General features: G+C 46.3%; 1 protein-coding gene across 8 annotated transcripts in view; it reads right to left on the reverse strand.

The window, feature by feature from the left end:
- LOC142365447 (vasculin-like) overlaps positions 1 to 24,105 on the reverse strand; it is a 131,286-nt gene that overhangs the window by 65,140 nt on the left and 42,041 nt on the right. For all 8 annotated transcript variants that reach the window (XR_012766478.1, XM_075446254.1, XM_075446250.1 and 5 more), the window contains exon 3: positions 9,767 to 9,886. Coding sequence is in view for 7 of the 8 variants with exons in the window: in XM_075446254.1 (XP_075302369.1) it covers positions 9,767 to 9,829 (63 nt within the window). In the remaining variant the exon portion in view is untranslated. The remainder of the gene's footprint in view (positions 1 to 9,766; positions 9,887 to 24,105) is intronic.

Genomic DNA, 24,105 nt, shown 5'->3' on the forward strand with positions numbered 1-24,105 from the left:
GAGCATGTCTTCCTTGGTTGCCAGAGGTGTCATGGGCCCACCAAGCTATAAATAGTTCACCCTTATGTTGCCAGTCCAGATCCACCTGAGCCACTTCAATCTTGGCAGCCTGATCCACCTGCTGGTTGTTTTAATGTTCCTCAGTGGCCTGACTCTTGGGTACATGGGCATCCACGTGACGCACTTTTACAACCAGCTTCTCTAGCCAGGCAGTAATATCTTGCCACAAAGGGGCAGCTCAGATGGGTTTCCCTCTGCGCTGCCAGTTGCTCTGCTTCCATTGCTGCAGCCACCCCCACAGGGCATTGGCCACCATCCACGAGTCAGTGCAGAGACAAAGCACTGGCCACTTCTCCTGTTCGGCAATGTCTAAAGCTAGCTGGATGGCTTTCACCTCTGCAAACTGGCTCGATTTACGTTCTCCTTCAGCAGTTTCTGCCACTCGTAATGTACGACTCCGGACAGCAGCCAGGTAACAACATGCTCGCCTGGGTGGCAGCTGAAATCTTTCCGCATATCTTGCAGCTCACTCAGGAACAGGGATCTCTGGCTCTGCCTCCTCCTCCTGCTCTCGCGATGGCCCGGGTTCATCACCATCCCTTACTGGGAGAACTGATTTCTTTGTGTATTTCTTTTTCTGTATAGGGGCAACTGATACTGGCACGGGTTGGTTTTCTAGTTTAACTGCAGTGCCTGTTGCCGGGGTTCAAGCAGCCGCCATGCCTGCTGTGGGGGCCGGGGCAGCGGCAGCCATGGCGCTGGTTGAAGGGGCTTGGACAGCCGTGGAGGATGGAGTGGCTGCCGATCCTGTGGCTTTGTTTCCCCCTGCTTCCCCTTTAGAGTTGAAGTGTTAAACAGGGGGGCTCAGTAGGCACGGGCCAAACCCCAGCACATTGAAATTATTTGTATCTCCCTGGAATTCCCCGGGTGGCAGCACACTTCTTCCAATTATTCTACTAGTTTGTCAGGATTCTTCACTTGCTCAGGGGTGAAGTTCCAAAACACCGGGGGTGCCTACCATCCTACACATTTGCCCATGCTATCCCACACACCCTGCCACTCATAGCTATCCAGCCTCGGGGCAGATCCCTGGGTGATGTTTTAATTAGTTGTTTAACCCCAAACAAGACCTGAAACCCATTCAGGAGAAATAGCAATAAGAGCACGCTGGCTTCAACATCCCACAGATACTCAAAATTCTCAAAAGCTGTGATGACTAGCCTGAAGGAGGAGGGGTGAAAGAGTGGGGGAAAGTATCCCCTCCAGTCTTCCTCATAGAGTGGGTTCGATTATTGATAAATTCTGAGAGATAGTGTCCCAGGTATAGAAATTACCCCAATGCTACATACAAAAATAAGGCTAACCATGTCCAGTGATGTTATAAGTCGATATTAGACAGTATAGCAAAATCATAATCCTGATCTTTTTCCCAGAGGTGATAAACATCACCACAAGGAACACATACAGCATATAAGGGTTTACATACCACAACCATGTGACCAAAGACAGCAATGTTTTGACCAGCAACTATTTAACTAATACACTCAAATGCATATAACAAACTATAACAAAGTTGTTTAAACACACTCTGTTCAGCCCTGCCATTATCCCTGCCCCATGTTGGGCACCAAAAAGAACTGTTACGGTTTGGCCTCGGCCGGCAACCAAGGACCAGGAGGTTGCTCTATCGCCCCTCTCCCCGCTGGGGGTCAGGATAAGGACAGTTTAACAGAACAGCAGAGAAAGCAAACAGTAACAACAACAATACTGATAAGAAGAATATACAAAAAAACAACAGAATACACAGAGTAACTCTCTCTCACCACCCATTGCCCAGCGCACTCTTGAGCCACAATTAACTTCCCCCCAGCCAGCTCCCCCACTCAGAACCGAGCATGACATCACATGGTATCGAATACCCGGTTTTGCTTGCCCAGTCTGGGTCAGCCAGCCTGGCTGTGTCCCCTGCTGGCTTCTTGTGAAAATTAACCCTATCCCGGCTGAACCCAGGACAACAATCCACTTTTAAAAGGACTATGAATGATGGACGATACAGCAGTTCTCAAGTATGCGTATATTCAGAGTTACGTCATCATCTCCCATGCTAGCAGAAGTGGAAGCTATATCTTCCACTCCAGGACACTGAAACAGCGCTGAGGACCATGCTTGTGACACAAAGTAAAAAACCCAAGCATTTATTTTGGTTTGGCAGCAGAACAGAGCACAAGTGAAATGTGCGGCAGCAGAGGAAAATTAAAAAAGGTAACAAAGGATATGAGATCACAGTTTGGAAGGCAGGAAAGAAGTCTGGGATCTTAATTTGGGTGGTTAGTGACTACACATGTACATTGCATAGAAAGCAAGGAGTTGTTTCCACCAGAGGCAGCTGTACCCAAAAAAGGCCCAGTTTATTAGCCTTGTCATTATAACTTAATGAGGCAAATGCAACTAGTTATGAAATACAAGTAAAACCTAGAGTCAAAAGAGTACCGATTCACAAATATACTTCAAATTATCAGCTTATGAAGTAGACATTGTAGAATTTTTCAAGTACATCTTTAATACACCAGTAGGAAGCCAACTAAACCAAAGCCAACTAAACCAAAGCCTTATGTTGAGAATGGCACTCAAAAACCAAAACACATCCTGACTAGAACTCATACCTAAGGGGATTAAACCAAAAAAGATCATGTCTTACAGCAGCTGTCTTCCCTATTACTTCTATCTGGCTTTACTATTTTAGCACTATAACATTTCTTTCACTGTTACACCTTAAATTCAAGAATAAATTTTCATTCTGCAAAAGCAGTGCTTAGCCTTACTGTTGTACATGCCACACATCCCAGTGAGTGTCAGCAGAGAGTTGTGTTACCCATCACCTCCCTGCCACACAGTAAACCTTTGATGCAGATGAAGCAAAGCCCGCTTCCCTCCAGCACATACTGTCCACTGTATTGCACATGTACAGGAGATCTAACACTTCCTAGGGCCATAATAGCTACAAAATGTATAAATGTACATAAATGTGGGAATGTACTATGTCAGCAAAGTAAGCTTAGTGATTCCAGGGAGTATCAACTTTGCGTGAAGCTCACTCCCTCTCCAGACTGAGAAACATTCAGGAAAAAAAATATAGCAGTAATGGTGCATGTTTGAAAATGAAAGCCTCAAGTTTATTTCAACAGTTATTATCCATCAACGTCTAAACAATCCACTGGTCAAATGGAGTAGAAAAAAAGAAAAAAAGGAAATCACAGTAATAGGTTTAATCACTTTGGAAAATATGTTGAAGATAATTATTTCCTTCTCCCCCCCCCCCACGGGACAATCACACAAAAATGACACCTAAGTTCTACTGACAATGCCCCAGCAGAGCTCAAGGTGCTGTTTTAAATCCACTTCTTAAAATTTAAACTCAAGTAAGCAATAGATATGTATTTCCAAACTGTATAGAAGTCAAATGAAAAGGTATTTCCCTCTCAATTTGAGACCTGGGAAGTGAATTATTTCTTTGACAAACTTGGAGAGAGAAAAAAAAGGAAAACCACAAGAAATTATCGAAAGATCTAAGTATTTAACAAATTATCATAATGAATCTCAATATATAAGTAAAAAATGATTCCTTATAAACAAACTTTGAATAAGCTGTCAAAAATTTCCAAAAGCTCCAGATCTGTTGATGATAGATGTAATTTTAGAAGATAGCTTCATGTGTTCATTTACATATGACAACTTTCTAATATTGCCTTTGGAGTTTAACTGTTTTTTTGTATGAACTTTGAAGAACAATCACATTTTCAAAAACTATAACTGACAGTACTTTATATACAGTGTTTGAGTTGTACTTGATATAATGCATCTAGTCTCTAAATGGCATGCAAAGAGCATGCAGTTTGCATTTTCCCCACATGATGGAGGTATCAGTCTATCAAGCCTCTTGTGTCAAAGACAATAAACTTTGTAATCAACAGGAAATCTACTGTCATTTTCTGGAAGTTGAGAAATTATCTGACTTGATTCAAACAGCCAAGAAAGAAAACAACACAGATTTTTGAAGTATAAGAAGTCTTATTGCTTAACATGAAGTAACAGTAAGCTTGCAAAAACTACTGAGTTTACCAGTCTATCTGCAATCTCCCCCCCCACATTTTGCAGCAATCCTTTCTGAAAAGTTTCGTCCATATCTCAAGATGGCTTCACTATACACAACGCTTTCCCATTTCCGCCTGTTCAACTGCAATACTGCACTGATGCAAATATATTAGTTTCAGACCTGAACTAAAGCTACTGAGCAATGGATACCCAGCCATCTCAGTAGATTTTGCTATATGTGACAGGGAGATGATATAAAAACTTACCCTTAAGAGGAAATCATCAGCGATAGGCGAGATGGATTTTGGTCAAGCTGTAATCTGTATCAGTCACATTCAGAAAACTCATTCACAATCTCAGCTTCCTGGCATCAGGCTTTTCTAATGCTAGCCTTTACCTGTGTAAGGGAAAGTCTTGGCTACCCAGGATCGAGGTAGAAATCAAACTTGTAAAGATGCAGTTCCTAAAAGTGCCTCTTTCAGGGAAATAAAAACTGACCCAGCAGAGTTCAGTTTCTCCTTCTCAAATCTAAATGTGGTTGATACTGTAGCCTCATCCCAGCTCCATTCTGCATGAAACACGAGACACCTTGCCTTCCTCACCCCATTCTTCCTCTTCATCTCCATCCCCTCTTACCTGCTCTTCTCTTCAGCTGCTTTGTTGAGATATGGGTAGCAGAAATAAACATCTGTTCTAGGAAATTCAGGGGACAGGGAGCAGGGGGGAACAACATTTGAGACCTGTCTTGGAGAGGAATGACAGGATAAACCTTATTCCATAAACTAGGAATTATTACACATTGGGTAGGACCAAAAAGACTTTTCAAGTGTTTAATACCCAAATGTGCTCTATATCACAGAATGTTGATCATTGAGGGAGGAGGTAACACGAGGAAATAAGTTGCATTTCAAACAATGAAGCACAAAGACTATAATGGAGAAAGCATACAACTACAGAGTTTTTGGAAGAGATGAAAGAATGTCTATCTTAACTCCTTGATGCAAAGATTCATGGAAAAGAACAGGATCCAAAACATATGCTTGCAGTGAAGTTTCCCACAATTCAGGAATGAGGTGACAAATACAACCCACATCCCAGATATATTTAAGTAGTACTGGGGTAGTGCTGGAACTTATTTTTATCCTGCTATATTGACACTTTAAGTATTCAGGTAAAGCTCTTCACTTATTTCAAGAATCTGCTCGGAGAAAGATTATTTTGCAATTGTGACACCATACTGAAATATGCTCTGATTACTTTTCTGATTGAAAATGTATTTAAATTGGAAAAAGCAGATCAAAAGACTTGAATATCTCAGAAATTAAGTAGAATGAAAACAAACAGATCGCAGGAACCATCCTAGAACAGATAGGCCTGATGTTCCCAGAACAGCAACTGACAGTTGCTGATAGACTATACTAGACAAAGCAGCTAGCTAGATCAGCATAGAAAAAAGATGAACATCAGCAATATAATAAATAAGGACATTCAATGACCTGACTTAAAAAAAATGCATGCGTGTAAATGTGTAGACATATATAAGTAAAGCAATGGGAACACAACTAACACTGACATCTGACTGTGCATTTAACAATAGCACAAGCCTATTTCCGTAAGTGTGTAAAGGCTAAACACTTTCCATGGACATGAAAGACAGCAAGAAACTTACATAAACACATTAAAGCAAGGCAGTACCACTCTCATAGCTGCAAATATGGGTAACGGATTCAAAAGATTATAATGAAGACAACAGATCTACAAATAGGGAAATAAAACAGATCACAGTAATTTGAAATATCCAGTGCTGTCTCTGCTTCTGCATTCACACAAATTAAGAAAAAGTAGAAGGATAGGCCAGAAAAAAAGAAACATTTATGAGATAGACATATTTAAGACTTCCTACAATACTTACAAATCCTAATCATAGAATCATAGGTTGGAAAAGACCTCTAAGATCATCAAGTCCAGTCATCCACCCAACACAACCATGCCTACTAAACCATACCCCGAAGTGCCACAGCTACACGATTTTTGAACACCTCCAGGGATGGCGACTCCACCACTTCCCTGGGAAGCCTATTCCAATGCCTGACCACTCTTTCAGTAAAGAAATGTTTCCTAATATCCAATCGAAACCTCCCCTGACACAACTTGAGGCCATTTCCTCTCGTCCTATCGCTAGTTACTTGGGAGAAGAGTAACAAAACCCACCTCACTAGAACCTCCTTTCAGGCAGTTGTAGAGAGTAATAAGATCCCCCCTCAGCCTCCTCTTCTCCAGACTAAACAGCCCCAGCTCCCTCAGCCGCCCCTCGTAAGACTTGTTCTCTAGACCCCTCACCAGCCTTGTTGCCCTTCTCTGGACATGCTCCAGCACCTCAATGTCTTCCTCGTAGTGAGGGGTCCAAAAGTGAACACAGTATTCGAGGTACAGCCCCAACAGTGCCGAGTACAGGGGCGCGATCACCTCCCTATTCCTGCTGGCCACACTATTCCTGATACAAGCCAGGATGCCATTGGCCTTCTTGGCCACCTGGGCACACTGCTGGCTCATGTTCAGCCAGCTGTCGACCAACATCCCAAAGTCATTTTCCGCCAGGCAGCTTTCCTGCCACTCCTCCCCAAGCCTGTAGCATTGCATGGGCTTGTTGTGACCCAAGTGCAGGACCCGGCACTTGGCCTTCTTGAACCTCATACGATTGACCTTGGCCCATCGATCCATTCTGTCCAAATCCCTCTGCAGAGCCTTCCTATCCTCAAGCAGATTGACACTCCCGCCCAGCTTGGTGTCATCTGCAAACTTACTGAGGGAGCACTCAATCCCCTCATCCAGATAATTGATAAAGATATTAAACAAGACCAGACCCAAAAATGAGCCCTGGGGGACACCACTCATGACTGGTCGCCAGCTGGATTTAACTCCATTCACCACCACTCTGTGCGCTCGGCAATTCAGCCAGTTCTTTATCCACCAAAGAGTACACCCATCCAAACCATGGGCAGCTAGTTTCTCCAGGAGGATACTGTGGGGAAGAGTGTCAAAGGCCTTACTAAAGTCCAGGAAGATGATGTCCACAGCCTTTCCCTCATCCACAAGGCTGGTCACCTGGTCATGGAAGGAGATCAGGTTGGTCAAGCAGGACCTGCCTTTCATGAACCCATGCTGGCTGGGCCTGATCCCCTGCTTGTCCTTCACATGCCCGGTGAGCGCACTCAGGATGAATCACTCCATAATCTTCTCCGGCACCAAGGTCAGGCTGACAGGCCTGTAGTTCCCGGGATCCTCCTTCCAGCCCTTCTTGTAGATGGGTGTTACATTGGCAATCCTCCAGTCATTTGGGACCTCCCCTGTTAGCCAGGACTGCTGACAGATAATGGAGAGAGGCTTGGCCAGCTCCTCCGCCACTTCCCTCAGCACTCTTGGGTGGATCCCATTCGGCCCCATAGACTTGTAAGTGTCCAGGTGGCATAGCAGGTAGTTAACTGCTTCCTGCTGGATTATGGGCGGTTTTTTCCACACTCCTTCCCTATCTTCCAGCACTGGGGGCTGAACACCCTCAGAATAACCAGTGTTACTATTAAAGACTGAGGCAAAGAAGACATTAAGTATCTCAGTCTTTTCCTCATCCTTGTTGACAATATTCTCCCCTGCATCCAATAAGGGATGGAGTCTCTCCTTGACACTCTTTTTGTTGCTAATGTATTTGTAAAAACATTTTTTGTTGTCCCTTACAACAGTGGCCAGCCTGAGTTCTAGCTGGGCTTCTGCCTTTCTAATTTCCTCTCTGCATGACCTAACGAGACCCCTGTACTGCTCTTGAGTTGCCTGCCCTTTCTTCCATAGGTGGTAGACCCTCCTTTTTTACCTAAGTCCCAGCAAGAGCTCCCTGTTCAGCCAGGCTGGTCGTCTTCCCCAACAGTTCGTCTTGCAGCACATGGGACAGTCTGCTCCTGTGCCTTTAAGACTTCTTTCTTGAAGAATGTCCAGCCTGCCTGGACCCCTTTGCCTTTCAGGACTCTCTCCCAAGGGAGTCTCTCAACCAGCATCCTGAACAGGCCAAAGTCTGCCCTCCGAAAGTCCATGGTGGTGGTTTTGCTGGCCCCCCTCTTCACCAAAAACTGAGAACTCTATCATTTCATGGTTGCTAAGCCCAAGATGGCCTCCGACCACCACATCTCCCACCAGTCCTTCTCTGCTAGTAAACAGCAGGTCTAGCCAGGCACCTCCCCTGGTAGGCTCACTTACCAGCTGCATCAGGAAGTTACCTTCCACACACTCCAGGAACCTCCTGGTCTGTTTCCTCTCTGCTGTGTTGTATTTCCAGCAGACATCTGGTAAGTTGAAGTCCCCCACAAGAACAAGGGCTAGCAATTGTGAGACTTCTGCCAGTCTCTTGCAGAAAAATTCATCTGCCTCTTCATCCTGGTTGGATGACCTATAACAGACACCCAGCAGGATGTCTGCCTTGTTGGCTTTCCCCCTCATCTTTACCCATAAGCATTCAACCTTGTCATCACAATCATCGAGCTCTATACAATCTAGACAGTCCCTAACATACAACACCACTCCACTGCCTCTCTTTCCTCGCCTATCCCTTCTGAAGAGCTTATAGCCATCCATTGCAGCACTCCAGTCACGAGAGTCATCCCACCACGTTTCGGTGATGGCGACTAAGTCATAGCTGTCCTGCTGTACAATGGCTTCCATCTCCTCCTGTTTATTGCCCATGCTGCGTGCATTGGTGTAGACACACTTGAATTGGGCTGTCAATCTCACCCCTGACATTGGCATGCCATGCCTGGGCTCATCTCTAGTGAGCTGGGTTATGTCCCCTTCCCCCTTCGAACCTAGTTTAAAGCCCTCTCAATGAGCCCTGCCAGCTCGTGGGCAAGAATCCTTTTTCCCCTTTCAGACAGCTGGACTCCATCTGTCACCAGCAGGCCCGGTGCTGTGTAAACCTCCCCATGACCAAAGAAACCATAATTCCACCAACGGCACCAGTCTCTGATTCAGAGATTGCTATTTCTTGTTTCCAAGCTGTCCCACTGTATCAAGTGAGTAACAGTGGTCTAGATAAAACAACCACAGCAAGAATGCACAACTATTTGAAAGTGCCACACACTACCTGTAATAGCAAGCATTCCACCAGCAACTGAATGGCCATTTCAGAAGGCCTATTTCAAAAGCATTTTTTTAGTCACTTGGATGATAGAATAACACTTCTGTAAAACGCATATGGGACAGAGCAAAATAAGAAGCAAGAACATTAAGCACATGCCTCTGTCTCGGTTCTTCTTGTACAAAATACTATAATTTATTTTAAACTCCTGATGAAGGCAATCTTAATCCAACAACAGCTCTGACAATATATCTAGGCACATATTTCTTTTCCATGATCACAGAATCACAGAATCACAGAATGGTAGGAGTTGGAAGGGACCTCTGTGGGTCATCTAGTCCAACCCTGCTCAAGCAAAAAACCCTACCAGAGGTGCAAGCTTGACAACCAAGGTCCAACTACTTAAATAACGACAGCAAGACTTGATAGATATCATCTGTTATCACCCTTCACATATTCATAAAGATATTTGTATTTTTACTATGACTGAGGTTATGACATTTAGACTTCTCTAATAATGAGATTGCCTGTTCAAAAGAACAGCAAAGACCATACCCTTCTTGATGATGGCAGAGTAGGAAAACTAAGCCAGGCTGGAGCAAAGTCATGCTGCGCCATTTACGTCCAGTCTCTCCAAATCAATGAAACAACACTTCAACACCTCATGGCAAGTCCCTGTAATTAGAAAAAACAAGAAATGAGTACTTTTCAGATGCTTACCTTACAAGAGGATTACACTTGTGGTGTTTTGATCATTATTTCCCTTCTGTTTTCTGTTATTTTCTCACACAGATCTGTTTTTAGAATCTACCTAGCATCATCTCATTTATAGCATCACATCTGCACTTTTATTACTGAAGTATCACACTAATCTAATCTATCACAGGTATCATGAAAATACAACTGTAACATTCACTCCTCTATTTCATCTTATGAGATAAAGCATATTGCCTAAGGTCTGATCAGAAAGCTGTGGCAAAATTAGCTTGTTGAAATATTTTCCAGTACTATCTAGAATGGATTGCAGGAGCTATTTCATTACCTTCCTAGAAGAAGCTAATTTTTCAAACTAGTCCCTAAAAGTTTGTCCTGGGTTCGGCCAGGACAGGGTTAATTTTCACCAGAATCCAGGAAGGGGCACAGCCGGGTGGGCTGGCCCAACCCCAACCTGGTCAAACAGAGCTGGGTATTCCATACCATGTGCCTTCATGCTGGGTTCCAGTGGGGGGGGCGGCGCGGAAGGAACTCACTCGCGGCTCGGGAGCACGCGGCGCCGGTCCTGTCCGGGAGAGAGGGTCTGTTGTGCGAGTTTGTGTCATATTTTCTCCTTATCTGTGTCGTTGTTGTTGCTGTTCCCTCTGTTTGCTGTTCTGTTAAACTGCCCTTATCCCGACCCACCAGTTTCTGCCTCATTCTTTCCATTCTCCTCTGCACACCGGCGGGGGGAGGGGCGGCCGCGTGGCGCTTTTGTTGCCGGCGGCAGCTGAAACCAAAACATTAATTTGGTGCCCAACGTGGGGTGGGGATAACAGCAGGGCTGAGCAGCGGGTTTTAAAACAGCTTTCATAGATTTTGTTAAATTTGTTATAGGCATTTTTCTGTGTTAGATAACTAGTCGCCAGTAAAAATGTTTCTGTCTTTGATCAGATGGCTGTGGTTTTTGAAACCGTACTTGCACTATGTTTTCCCTGTGGTGCTGTTCATTACCTCGGGGAAAAGGATCAGGATGATGATTTTGCTATACTGTATGATGTCGACTTATGACATGATAACTTCAATGTGCATGAAATTAGGCTTGTATTTGCATGCGGCACTGCGGTCATTTTCATACCTCGGATCCTATGTCTTAGAATTTGTGAATAATCGAACCCAGCCTGTGGGGAAAACAGGAGGGGATACCTCCCCCCACTCTTTCGCCCCTCCTCTCTCCCTCAGGCTGGTCCTAATGGCTTTTGAGAATTTCGAGTACCCGTGGGATGCTCAGGCCAGTGTGTTTCTATTGTTATGCCTCCTGAATGGGTTGCAGGTTTTGTTTAGGGTTAAGCAAGTAGTTAAGAACATCATGCAGAGACCTGCCCCAGGGCCGGATAGCTGTGAGTGGCTGGGTGTGTGGGACAGCATGGGCAGATGTCTAAAGCAGTGGGCACCTGCGGTGTGTTTTAAACTCACCCCTGAACAAATACAGAATCCTGACAATCTGGTAAAATATCTGCAAAAAGTGTGTTGCCACCCTGGGAACCCCAGAGAGACACAAATCACCGCAATGTGCTGGGGTCTGGCCCACGCATACCGAGCCCTGTTCAACCTGATTCAGTGCCCTTAAGGGGAAAAGGGGGGAAGCGAAGTGGCAGGCACTGCGGCTGGCGCTGCCCCCCCAGCCGGCCCTGCAGCCTCTCCAGCCCAGCAGGCAGTCACAGCCCCCCCCCCGACCGGCACCACCGCTGCTACAGTCACTGGCTTGGTCCCGGCTCCCCCATCGGGCGGGAACGGCAGCTACTCCAGCTCCAGCCACAGGCACAGTGACTGAGCCCAATGACCAACCTGTGCCGGCAGCAGTCGCCCCCGTAAAACTAAAGAAATACGCAAAGAGAGCAGATCGCTCCGGGAGGGATGACGATGAGCCAGGGTCATCACGGGAGATAGAGACAGAGATCATCACCCGGTCCCTGTCCCTGGGCGAGCTGCGAGACATGCAGAAAGACTTCAGCCGCCACCCAGGTGAACACATTGTCACCTGGCTGCTGCGGTGCTGGGATAACAGGGCCAGCAGCTTGGAATTAGAGGGCAAGGAAGCCAAGCAGCTGGGATCCCTGGCCAGGGATGGGGGCATTGACAAGGCCATTGGGAAAAAGGAACAAGTCCTCAGCCTCTGGAGGAGACTTCTGTCAGGCGTGAGGGAGAGGTACCCCTTCAGTGAGGATTTTGTATGCTATCCTGGCAAGTGGACCAATATGGAAAGGGGTATTCAGTACTTGAGGGAATTAGCTGTGCGGGAGCTGGTTTATAATGAACCAGACGATGACCAGTTACCCACAGACCCAGATGAAGTCCAGTGCACAGCATCTATGTGGAGGAAGTTTGTGCGGAGCGCACCGTCCTCATATGCCAACTCACTGGCAGTAGTAGACTGGAAAGGTAAAGAGGCACCAACAGTGGATGAGGTGGCTGTCAGACTCCGGCAATATGAGGAAAGTCTCTCTTCCTCCCTTGTCTCAGCTGTGAATAAATTGTCCCGGCAGTTCCAGCAATTCAAAGAGGATATGTCCTACTCCCCACCTGTACGGGCCCGCATCTCAGCTATTAGGGGCAAGCGTTTCTCTGCTCAGGAGAGAGAGTACAGAGGCTACACACCATGGGGCACCCTGTGGTTTTACCTGCGTGACCACGGAGAGGACGTGAGGAAGTGGGATGGAAAACCCACCTCAAGTCTAGAGGCACGAGTGTGTGAGTTGCGAGGTAAAGCAATCACAAAAGGGGATTCTGTTAGGAAAAATGCCGCTCCAGTTTCCAGCAGCCAGCTCTCCAGACCAGGTAGACAGTTTGATCTTGATTCCGACACTCTGGAGGGGACCTCCAAGTCATTTTTACAGCAGGTGAGCAGCAAATTCTCTGACCAGGATTAGAGGGCCCTGCCTCCAGCCAGGTGGAGGAAAGGGACAACCACGTTTATTGGACGGTGTTGATTTGGTGGCCTGGCACGTCAGATCCACAAGAGTATAAAGCTCTAGTGGACACTGGTGCACAGTGTACCTTAATGCCATCAGAGTTCAAAGGGTCAGAGTCCATTTGCATTTCTGGAGTGACAGGGGGGTCCCAAGAGCTGAGTGTATTGGAGGCTGAAGTGAGCCTCACTGGGCAGGAGTGGCAGAAGCACCCCATTGTAACTGGCCCCGAGGCTCCGTGCATCCTTGGCATAGGCTATCTTAGGAGAGGGTATTTCAAGGACCCAAAGGGGTATCGGTGGGCTTTTGGCATAGCTGCTGTGGAGATGGAAGAAATTAAACAGCTGTCCATCTTGCCTGGTCTCTCGGAGGATCCTTCCGTTGTGGGGTTGTTGAGGGTTGAAGAACAACAGGTGCCAATCGCGACCACAACGGTGCACCGGTGACAGTATCGTGCCAACCAAGACTCCCTTCTCCCCATTCATCAGCTCATCCGTCAACTGGAGAGTCAAGGAGTGATCAGCAAAACTCGCTCACCCTTTAATAGTCCCATATGGCCAGTGAGAAAATCTACTGGAGAGTGGAGACTGACAATAGACTACCGTGGCCTGAATGAAGTCACACCACCGCTGAGTGCTGCCGTGCCAGACATGTTAGAACTTCAATATCAGCTGGAGTCAAAGGCAGCCAAGTGGTACGCTACAATTGACATCGCTAATGCATTCTTCTCCATCCCTTTGGCAGCAGAGTGCAGGCCACAGTTTGCTTTCGCCTGGAGGGGTACCCAGTACACCTGGAATCAACTGCCCCAGGGGTGGAAACACAGTCCCACCATTTGCCATGGACTAATCCAGACTGCACTGGAAAAGGGTGAAGCTCCAGAACATCTGCAGTACATCGATGACATCATTGTATGGGGTGACACCGCGGAGGAAGTTTTTGAGAAAGGGGAGAAAATAGTTCAGATCCCTCTGAAAGCTGGTTTCGCCATTAAGCGAAGTCAAGTCAAGGGACCTGCGCAAGAGAACCAGTTTTTGGGAATAAAACGGCAGGATGGGCGCCGTCAAATCCCAATGGATGTCATCAACAAAATAGCAGCTATGTCTCCACCAACCAGCAAAAAGGAAGCACAGGCCTTCCTGGGTGTTGTGGGTTTTTGGAGGATGCACATCCCAAATTACAGCCAGATTGTAAGTCTTCTGTACCACGTGACCCGGAAGAAGAATGATTTTGAATGGGGCCCTGAGCAACGACAGGCATTTGAACAAATTAAATGGGAGATAGTTCATGCCGTAACCCTTGGTCCAGTCCGGTCAGGGCAAGATGTTAAAAATGTGCTCTACACCGCAGCTGGGGAGAATGGCCCTACCTGGAGTCTCTGGCAGAAAGCACCAGGGGAGACTCGAGGTCGACCCCTGGGGTTTTGGAGCCGGGGATACAGAGGATCCGAGGCCAGCTATACTCCCACTGAAAAAGAGATTCTGGCAGCATATGAAGGCGTTCGAGCTGCTTCAGAAGTGGTCGGCACTGCAGCACAGCTCCTACTAGCTCAACGATTGCCGGTCCTGGGCTGGATGTTCAAAGAGAGGGTCCCCTCTATGCATCATGCCACCGATGCTACATGGAGTAAGTGGGTGGCGCTGATCACCCAGCGCGCCCGAATGGGAAACCCCAGTCGCCCAGGAATTCTGGAGGTCATCATGGACTGGCCAGAAGGCAAAGATTTTGGAGCATCGCCAGAGGAGGAGGTGACACATGCTGAAGAGGCCCCACTGTATAACCAGCTGCCAGAAGATAAGAAACAGTATGCCCTGTTCACAGATGGGTCCTGTCGCATTGTGGGGAAGCAGCGGAGGTGGAAGGCTGCTGTATGGAGCCCTACACAACAAGTCGCGGAAACTGCCGAGGGAGAAGGTGAGTCCAGCCAGTTTGCAGAGGTGAAAGCCATCCAGATGGCTTTAGACATTGCCAGTCGAGAGAAGTGGCCAGTGCTCTATCCTTTCACCAACTCCTGGATGGTGGCCAATGCCTTGTGGGGGTGGCTGCAGCAATGGAAGAAGAACAACTGGCAGCGCAGAGGCAAACCTATCTGGCCTGCACCACTGTGGAAAGATATTGCTGCCCGTCTGGAGCAGTTGGCTGTAAAAGTCCGTCACGTGGACGCCCACGTCCCTAGGAGTCGGGCCACTGAAGAACATCAAAACAACCACCAGGTGGATCAGGCTGCTAAGATTGAAGTTGCTCAGGTGGATCTGGACTGGCAACATAAGGGTGAACTCTTTATAGCTCAGTGGGCCCATGACACCTCGGGCCACCAAGGAAGAGACACGACATACCGATGGGCTCGTGACTAAGGGCTGGACTTGACCATGGACACCATCGCACAGGTTATCCATGAATGTGAAACATGCACTGCAATCAAGCAAGCCAAGCGGGTAAAGCCTCAGTGGTATGGAGGACGATGGCTAAAATATAAATATGGGGAGGCTTGGCAGATTGACTACATCACACTGCCACAAACCCGCCAAGGCAAGCGCTATGTGCTCACAATGGTGGAGGCCACCACCGGATGGCTGGAAACCTACCCTGTGCCCCATGCCACTGCCCGGAATACCATCCTGGGCCTGGAAAAAGAAGTCCTGTGGCGACATGGCACTCCCAAAAGAATTGAGTCGGACAACGGGACTCATGTTCGTAACAGCCTCATAGACACCTGGGCCAAAGAACATGGTATCGAGTGGGTCTATCACATCCCCTACCATGCACCAGCCTCTGGAAAGATCGAGCGGTACAATGGGCTGCTAAAAACCACTTTGAAGGCAATGGGGGGTGGGACTTTCAAAAACTGGGATACTCATTTAGCAAAGGCCACCTGGTTGGTGAACACCAGAGGGTCCACCAACCGGGCTGGTCCTGCCCAGTCAAAACCTCAGCGCCCAGTAGAAGGAGATAAAGTCCCTGTAGTGCACACATGGAACATGTTAGGGAAGACAGTTTGGGTTAGTCCTGCCTCGGGCAAAGGCAAGCCCATCCGCGGGATTGCTTTTGCTCAATGACCTGGGTGTACCTGGTGGGTAATGCGGAAGGATGGGGAAGTCTGATGTGTACCTCATGGGGATTTGATTTTGGGGGAGAATAGTCCATAAATAAATTGTATAAAGTTAATTGTTGAATAACCCTATCCCTGTCTGTTATCACTGTTATAATTGTTATATGTTAGACCAGTAGTAGCATAGTAAGAATTGTCCAGATTAAAGAAGGATGGACTTTTTCGATGAAAACCTAGCAGAGCACAGCGATGATGGGACTGGACCTGGTTTTCAACAACTGGCACCCAGCAACTTCATCAAGACCAACATCTCCTGCAGACTGTGGGCACGGGCCACACCAGATACATCAGCCGTGAGCTCCGGATGAAGCAAGTGACCGCCCATCACCACACATCACCTCTCCTGCCACGGAAGACCATTACGACAGATGGAGCCCGAAGTCATGGATTAAATGAACTCAATGGACACTTTAGAGTGATGATCCATAGACTAAGGGAATGATATCTGGAGACAGGAGAAGTGGTGGTGATCAACTGGACAATGGGGGACCTGGGCATGACATAGATGGTATGGAATAAGGGGTGGATAATGTCCTGGGTTTGGCCAGGACAGGGTTAATTTTCACCAGAATCCAGGAAGGGGCACAGCCGGGTGGGCTGGCCCAACCCCAACCTGGCCAAATAGAGCTGGGTATTCCATACCATGTGCCGTCACGCTGGGTTCCGGTGGGGTGTGGCTCGGCGGGGACTCACTCGTGGCTCGGGAGCGCGCGGCGCCGGTCCTGTCCGGGAGAGAGGGTCTGTTGTGCGAGTTTGTGTCATATTTTCTCCTGATCTGTGTCATTGTTGTTGCTGTTCCCTCTGTTTGCTGTTCTGTTAAACTGCCCTTATCCCGACCCACCAGTTTCTGCCTGTTTCTTTCCATTCTCCTCCGCACCGTGGCGGGGGGAGGGTCGGCCGCGTGGTGCTTTTGTTGCCGGCGGCAGCCGAAACCAAAACAAAGTTAATCTTAGAGACCATATTTAAGTTCCTCAAAAGACTAGATGCTCAGGACTACCACAAGCCCCATATTTTCTCTAGATTTAAATGGAAACAGTGTTTACATGTCCAGAAATACTGTCAAAATCCAGTAAAATTCTCTAGTATGAAAATGGGCAAGAGAAGGTAATGGCTTAATACAAAACCCAAGAGTACTTTTTCTACCCCATGCTCTCTCCACAGGTGGGAAAATATCTCTCAGTAAGCAAGAGAATGCAAGATAATGCAAACTGTACTACCTGAAGCTGAACAATAGCACAGAAAGGAAAGAAATGGATGAAACTGCCTGAATTATAAGGGTATGTGAACCATGCTCTGCAGCTAGATACTGCAAAATTGTCAATGACTCAAAAGTATCTTAAATATGATATACACAGTATTAGAAATTCAGCTAGTGAAAACATAATTAACATCCATGTGCATTTTACAGGGAGACCAAAACAAATGCATATTCCACATCTCTGCACAACAGAGCGCAGATCTGTTGGCGAGCACAGACGTAGCTCACTCTAATCTAAAGCTGCTGTAATTTGAATAAATTTTAGTAAGAGCTGTGTAATCTGAACTTGATAACTGATAATTACTGTTGTATTCCGGCCTGAACTGGTCTACTGCAGACTTGCAGTGACAGAGGAGAATGTTCCAACTTCTAAAAGGAAGTACACCAGATTTGTAAGCATTAAACTGCACTACTTAGTTGAGCTGCTAGTTCTTTTTTATGCAGTGAGCTCATACTAAAGTTTCTAGGTACCTCTGATAACAGAGTTAAACTATAAGGTAAGATGCACAAAATCCACTATCATTAAATATAGACAAGTTTAAAAGTATGTGTCACCCAAATAACTTGTTATAAATTACTCTACTGAAGTCATCTAATACTCTTTTCTAAATAAACTTCAAAACAAATTCCAGAGAAATTTCTACAGTCACAGAACCATCACAAAAATAGCTTCTCATTCTAACAGGAACCAAGTTCACTTTTACTGATTAATCATGTTCAACCATGGTATAGAAACAGAAAAGAGTATATGTTTACAGATGAACCAATACAAGAGATGCTAAATTAAGAAATAGCAACTTAAAAATGAACGGAACATAGCAAGAATTTTTTTTTCTCCTTCCCTCAGATACAGTTCTCATCTCCAAGCAAGAGAATCATGAAATTTTTAGAAAGGACCAAGACAGGTATCAATAGTGGAAGATAAGCAAAACAACAAAATCTTTAGACCAAGGCACTTAAAGCCTAAAAAACAAATGGAGACATTAGATTTATACCAAATAAGAACATAACAAAGGATCCAAAAAGTATTACCAAGTTATTGGTGAATCAGCTATTAGGTATGAGACAACAAAAGCACTAACAATGTGATTTCTTAATAAATAATACCGTTTTCAGAAAACTAGTCAAGCTTCCTAACACTACTGTTTATCCAACTGCCATGAAAAGAGTTTATTCTTAACTTACTAACATCCCTACCCTTTCACAGAATGGTCGGGGTTAAAAGGGACCTCTGGGGATCATCCAGTCCAATCCCACTGCCAAAGCAGGATCACCTACAGCAGGCTGCACAGGAACTCGTCCAGGCGGGTCTTGAATATCTCCAGAGAAGGAGACTCCACCACCTCCCTGGACAGCCTGTTCCAGTGCTCCGTCACTCTCAGGGGGAAGAAGTTCTTCCTCGTGTTCAGACGGAACTTGCTATGCTTCAGTTTGTGCCCATTGCCCCTTGTCCTGTCACTGGGCACTACTGAAAAGAGTCTGGCCCCATCCTCCTGACACCCACCCTTGAGATACTTATAAGCATTTATAAGGTCCCCTCACAGCCTTCTATTCTTCAGGCTAAACAAGCCCAGCTCCCTCAGCCTTTCCTCCTAAGAGAGATGCTACAGTCCCCTAATCATTTTCATAACCCTCTGCTGGACTCTCTCCAGTAGCTCCTCATCTTTCTTGAAGTGAGAAGCCCAGAACTGGACACAGTACTCCAGATGGGGCCTCACTAGGGCAGAGTAGAGGGGGAGAAGAACCTCCCTCGACCTACTGGCCACAGTCCTCCTAATGCATCCCCAGGATCCCATTGGCCTTCTTGGTAACCAGAACACACTGCTGGCTCATGGCTAACCTGTCATCCACCAGCACTCCCAGGTCCCTCTCCGCAGAGCTGCTCTCCAGCAAGTCCACCCCAAGCCTGTACTGGTGCATGGGATTGTTCCTCCCGAGGTGAATAACCCTGCACTTGCCCTTGTTGAACCTCATCAGGTTCCTCTCTGCCCAACTTTCCAGCCTGTCCAGGTCTCGCTGAATGGCAGCACAGCCTTCCGGTGTATCTACCACTCCTCCCAGTTTGGTGTCATCAGCAAACTTGCTGAGGGTACACTCTAACTCTTCATCCAGGTCATTGATTAAACAGTTAAACAAGACTGGGCCCAGTACTGACCCCTGGGGGACACCACTAGTTACCAGCTTCCAACTAGACTCTGTGCCGCTGATGACAACCCTCTGAGTTCTGCCATTCAGCCAGTTCTCAATCCACCTCACTGACCACTCATCCAGCCCACACTTCCTGAGCTTCCCTAGGAAGATGTTATGGGAGACAGTGTCGAAAGCCTTGCTGAAGTTGAGGTAGACAACACCCACTGCTCTCCCCTCATCTACCCAGCCAGTCATGACATCGTAGAAAGCTCTCAGATTGGTCAGGCATGATTTCCCCTTGGTGAATCCATGCTGACTACTCCTGATAACCTTCTTTTCCTCCACTTGTTTGATGATGACCTCTAGAATGAGCTGCTCCATCACCTTTTCCGGGATGGAGGTCAGGCTGACCGGCCTGTGGTTCCCTGGGTCCTCCTTCTTGCCCTTTTTCAAGTTTGGATTGACATTGGCTTTCCTCCAGTCCTCGGGCACCTCTCCTGTCCTCCAGGACCTCTCAAAGATGATGGAGAGTGGCTCAGCAATGACATCCACCAGCTCCCTCGGCACTCGTGGGTGCATTCCATCGGGGCCCATGGATTTGTGGGTGTCCACATTGCTTAAGTGATCTCTCATATAGTCCTCCTTGACCAAGGGAAGGTCATCCTTTCTGCAGGCTTCCTCTATTACCTCCAGGGACTGGGATTCCTGAGGGCCGGCCTTGGCACTGAAGACTGAAGCAAAGAAGGCATTCGGTAACTCTGCCTTCTCTGCATCCTCCGTCACCAGGACACCCGCCTCATTCAGCAGCGGCCCCACATTGTCCCTAGTCTTCCGTTTGTTACTGATGTACTTGAAGAAGCTTTTCTTGTTGTCCTTGACATCCCTTGCCAGATTCCATTCCAGGTGGACCTTAGCCTTACTCATTGTATCCCTGCATGCTTTGACAACATTCCTGTACTCTTCCCAAGTGGTCTGTCCCTCTTTCCACATTCCATGGACCTTTCTCTTCCACCTGAGCTCCACTAGAAGCTCCTTGTACACCTTAGCACATAAATGAAGGGCTGAAGTGAGACTTGGTGATCATCAAGTTTTTTAAGGACTGGAAAGGTGTTTTTAACCAAACTTTGTCCACAGTTCACCGGTACTGGGTGTATATTTCTTCCCACAAAAATTATTCTAGAAGCAGATTCAAGTCTTTGATACCTGTAAATGTAAAAATTCCACTTACCAGAGTGATTGTAATTAAACTAAAGTAGATCCTTGCTGTTTTGAGAAGACAGGAAAGCTTTAAGATAAAGAGGCTCCTGAATAACACTACTTAGACAAACTTGACTTGCTGTTTTGGAGGGGGGACAGGAAAGCTCTAAGATCGAGAGACTCCTAAATAATGTTATTTGGATGGCTCAGCCTTGGGAGGGCAGATGCACCAAGTTACAGAGATAAAGAGGCACCAAGAGGGCAACAAGACCGGAGCAAAACAACCTGGAAGGACATGGTATACGTGATCTTAGAACTGAGTTTGCGCAGACACTGTGATGAGGAGTATAAGCCTTCATCTTGAGACCCCCAAAGACCACCCGAGGACGTTAACAGACATGTGTGAAAGATATTAACATATGTGAATTAGTTCTTGGAAAAGTCATGAATATGCTAAACATTTCTCGGAAATATAATGAATATGTATATTGTGATTGTATTTAACCTGAAATGACAGGGTGTTTGGTGTGCATGTTTGGAGGAGAGATCCCCCGTGTGCCCGGCGTCACAATAAAGAATACCTGCTTAATAGTCTGCCGACTACTGAGTCTTCAATTCCGGCTTTTCACGGCCTCATTTCTGGCAACCCAGGTGGGACCCACTCTACTCGGCTGCAGGACCCACTGAGAACAGTATTCCCTAGGGTACCCCCGGGATTTCCCAGAGGGACTCCTCGCCTCACTCAGATCACTGCAGGAGCAGACAAGGACCATCTAAAGCAGTAAAGGTATTCTTTTCTTTCCTTTCCTTTCCTTTCTTTCTCTGTTTTGAAATGTGAGACCGGTCATTTGGAGAGTTCTCGTAAGTCGTAGGAAGCTGAGCGCTGTACACCAGGCTACTAGTGCCTGAGGGTATACATTTTGGTACCTTGGTACAAGCACGGTTTAGGCTTTGTACTTCTGTAATAATGTACTTTCGGTATTGGTACACTTAGGAAACCCGATTAAGTTGTACTTCTGGCAATAGGGATTTGTTGGTACTGGCTCGTTAACATACCCTCAGGCTTCGTAAAACCGACAATTGAGTGTGAATGAGTGTTAATGTGAGTTAACCTGTGAATGAATGAGTAACTGAAAAGCAGTACAGCTGTAAAGCGGGGGTGAAAAACATTAAAAACTGCACATTTCGCCGTGAACCTCTTTCTCCTAAACTGTTTTATTTGCGACCCTAATATTGTGATATTTGTGGAACGTGGCCAGAGCAGGACAGAAGGGGATAACATGTTAAAGTTGTTAAAATAATCTGTGGAAATATAACAGAAGTACAGAATCAGTAAAGTGGGGGAGGACAGCAAAGCAGCGGTATTTTAAAGAAAACCCCTTCGGATGTATCGTAGCACATTGGAAAGATTGTATGACAGTGTGTGAAACCTCTGTGTGAATGACAAATAAGTGAAATAAATACAAATAAGTACAAAGCGACTGTGGAATTCTGCTCTCCCATGAGAGAAGCAGCCGGAGACGAATGAAGCAGGACCAAAAAAAAAAAAAAAGAGAGAAAAAAAACCAGAACAAGAAAACCCACGTACATCTGGTATGTTCTGCAGGTATTGATCATTTACGGTTTTTGACTTAGGACTATTGTATTTAGACTCTGATTTATTGGGGCTGCAGTTCATAATTTCTTAAGTATCGGTGGAGGGTCTTCCTGGGGGGGGGGGGGGGGGAATTTTGAGAAAGTCTCTCCTAGGATGTATATTGAAACACTGGGAAAAAAGGGGAAGACCCGCCCACTTTAATACAGCTTAATAATGTATGGGGTTTAGTTTGTTTAAAGAGAAATTGGCATGATTTAGGAATTGAATTAGGAACTTGGGAACTGTTTTTAAAATACTTACAAGTTGGTATCTATTGTGGGGTTACAAGAGCTCTAGTTATTTGGCACTGATCGATCATTTTGTGACTCTGGTTTTGGGGTATGTATTAAATATACTGTATATATTGATTTAAATGAGCTCTATGTGTATATATATATAAACATATTAGTTGAAGTAATTTACCTGCATATATTGTTGTACTTAAGGGATGCACAATTTGTAAACAGAAGGATTTTATAAGATCCCTTTTAGGATGTGTGTGTGTGTGCATGTGTTGTGTTAACCGATCGGTAAAGAAATTGAGAAGTTACTTTATTTGTAACATGAGCTTCAGGAGGAGGTGATCCCCCCACAAAGAAACAATTATTTGAATTATGATATGCTGTTACAATTTTGTAGACAATTAAAAGGTATAGGAGACGAAAAGTTTAACGCGGTATTGTAACCAAGGTAACATGAACAGTGCTGCTATGTTCCTGGTACAGCCCTACCCACCTGGACATTAGGTCTGGGAACAGAGGGTCTAGTCTCTAGGTAACCATTAACGCTAACCATAGTAGGTAATTGTGTTTCTGTCAAGAGAAATGATGGAGTGTCATTTTGTGAAACGGACTGAAGAAACTGACCAGGACTGCCAAGATTGCGTGCCTAGTAGGTAAAAGGTAATTCCGGCAGGGGGAGATGGCGACCACCGACTCGCAGGCCCCCTACTCAAGTAATACCACCTACTCAAAAAGAAACAATAGAAGAGGGTAACTGAGTCTGCGCAACAATTTACGTAAGAAGCGAGAAAAGTTTACGCCAATCGCCAAAGAGAATAATATTGAATAAGCATGAATAAAATAAATATGTATATGTTTGATCTATATAAACTGCATGGAAAAGGTATGAGGTATGCACATTTGGTGGAATTATCCCCCCTGCATCCAGCGCTGCAATAAAGAATGCCTGCCTTTTAACACTACATTGGTGTTACGAGGTTTTATTCCCGGATTTTCGGTGACAGTTTCTGGCGACCCAGGTGGGACACCGCTTGTGAATACCAACGGATCCGCGGGATCACGGGACCTCCAGCCAGCATCGAGGGATTCTCGAGGAGAACCTCTGATCCCCGGACCGAAGGATTCCAAGTAAGTCCTCTGGAAACTAACTAACGCATTCTTTTAATAAGTAACAGAGCTCCTGGCAGGACGTGGGTTAGAGTCCCACTGAAGCCTGCTCGTAAGGCGCGGTGAAAGCCACACAGAGTTGGGCTAAAAAGGTACCTCGGTTGGAAAGTCTCTGCTCGGTGAAAGCTGGTGGAGCAGGGCCCAAGGGGGGAGTCTTCAATGGGGATTTGAAGTCTCCAAGGTTGGGATCTCCATCAGGGGGCTGGGATCCCAGAGGGAGCTCCAGCAAAGGTTGGGGTCCCTCCGACTAGTGCCTGTGATAGTGCACAATCACAACCACTGGTCGTTCGGGAGATGGACACATTTCCGAGTAAAAAGCCCATCCCATGGGGTACACCTTTGGGATGTATTCTGAAACATTGGAAGGATCTGGGGGGTGATCCTTTGACTCGGAAGCAATTGATTGAATACTGCAATCATTGGTGGCTGATGTATACTCTGGATGGTGGGGAGAGATGGCCAGAGAATGGGACACTGCGTTATAACACTATCT

Source organism: Opisthocomus hoazin, chromosome W, assembly GCF_030867145.1.
Source record: "Opisthocomus hoazin isolate bOpiHoa1 chromosome W, bOpiHoa1.hap1, whole genome shotgun sequence".
NCBI lineage: Eukaryota > Metazoa > Chordata > Aves > Opisthocomiformes > Opisthocomidae > Opisthocomus > Opisthocomus hoazin.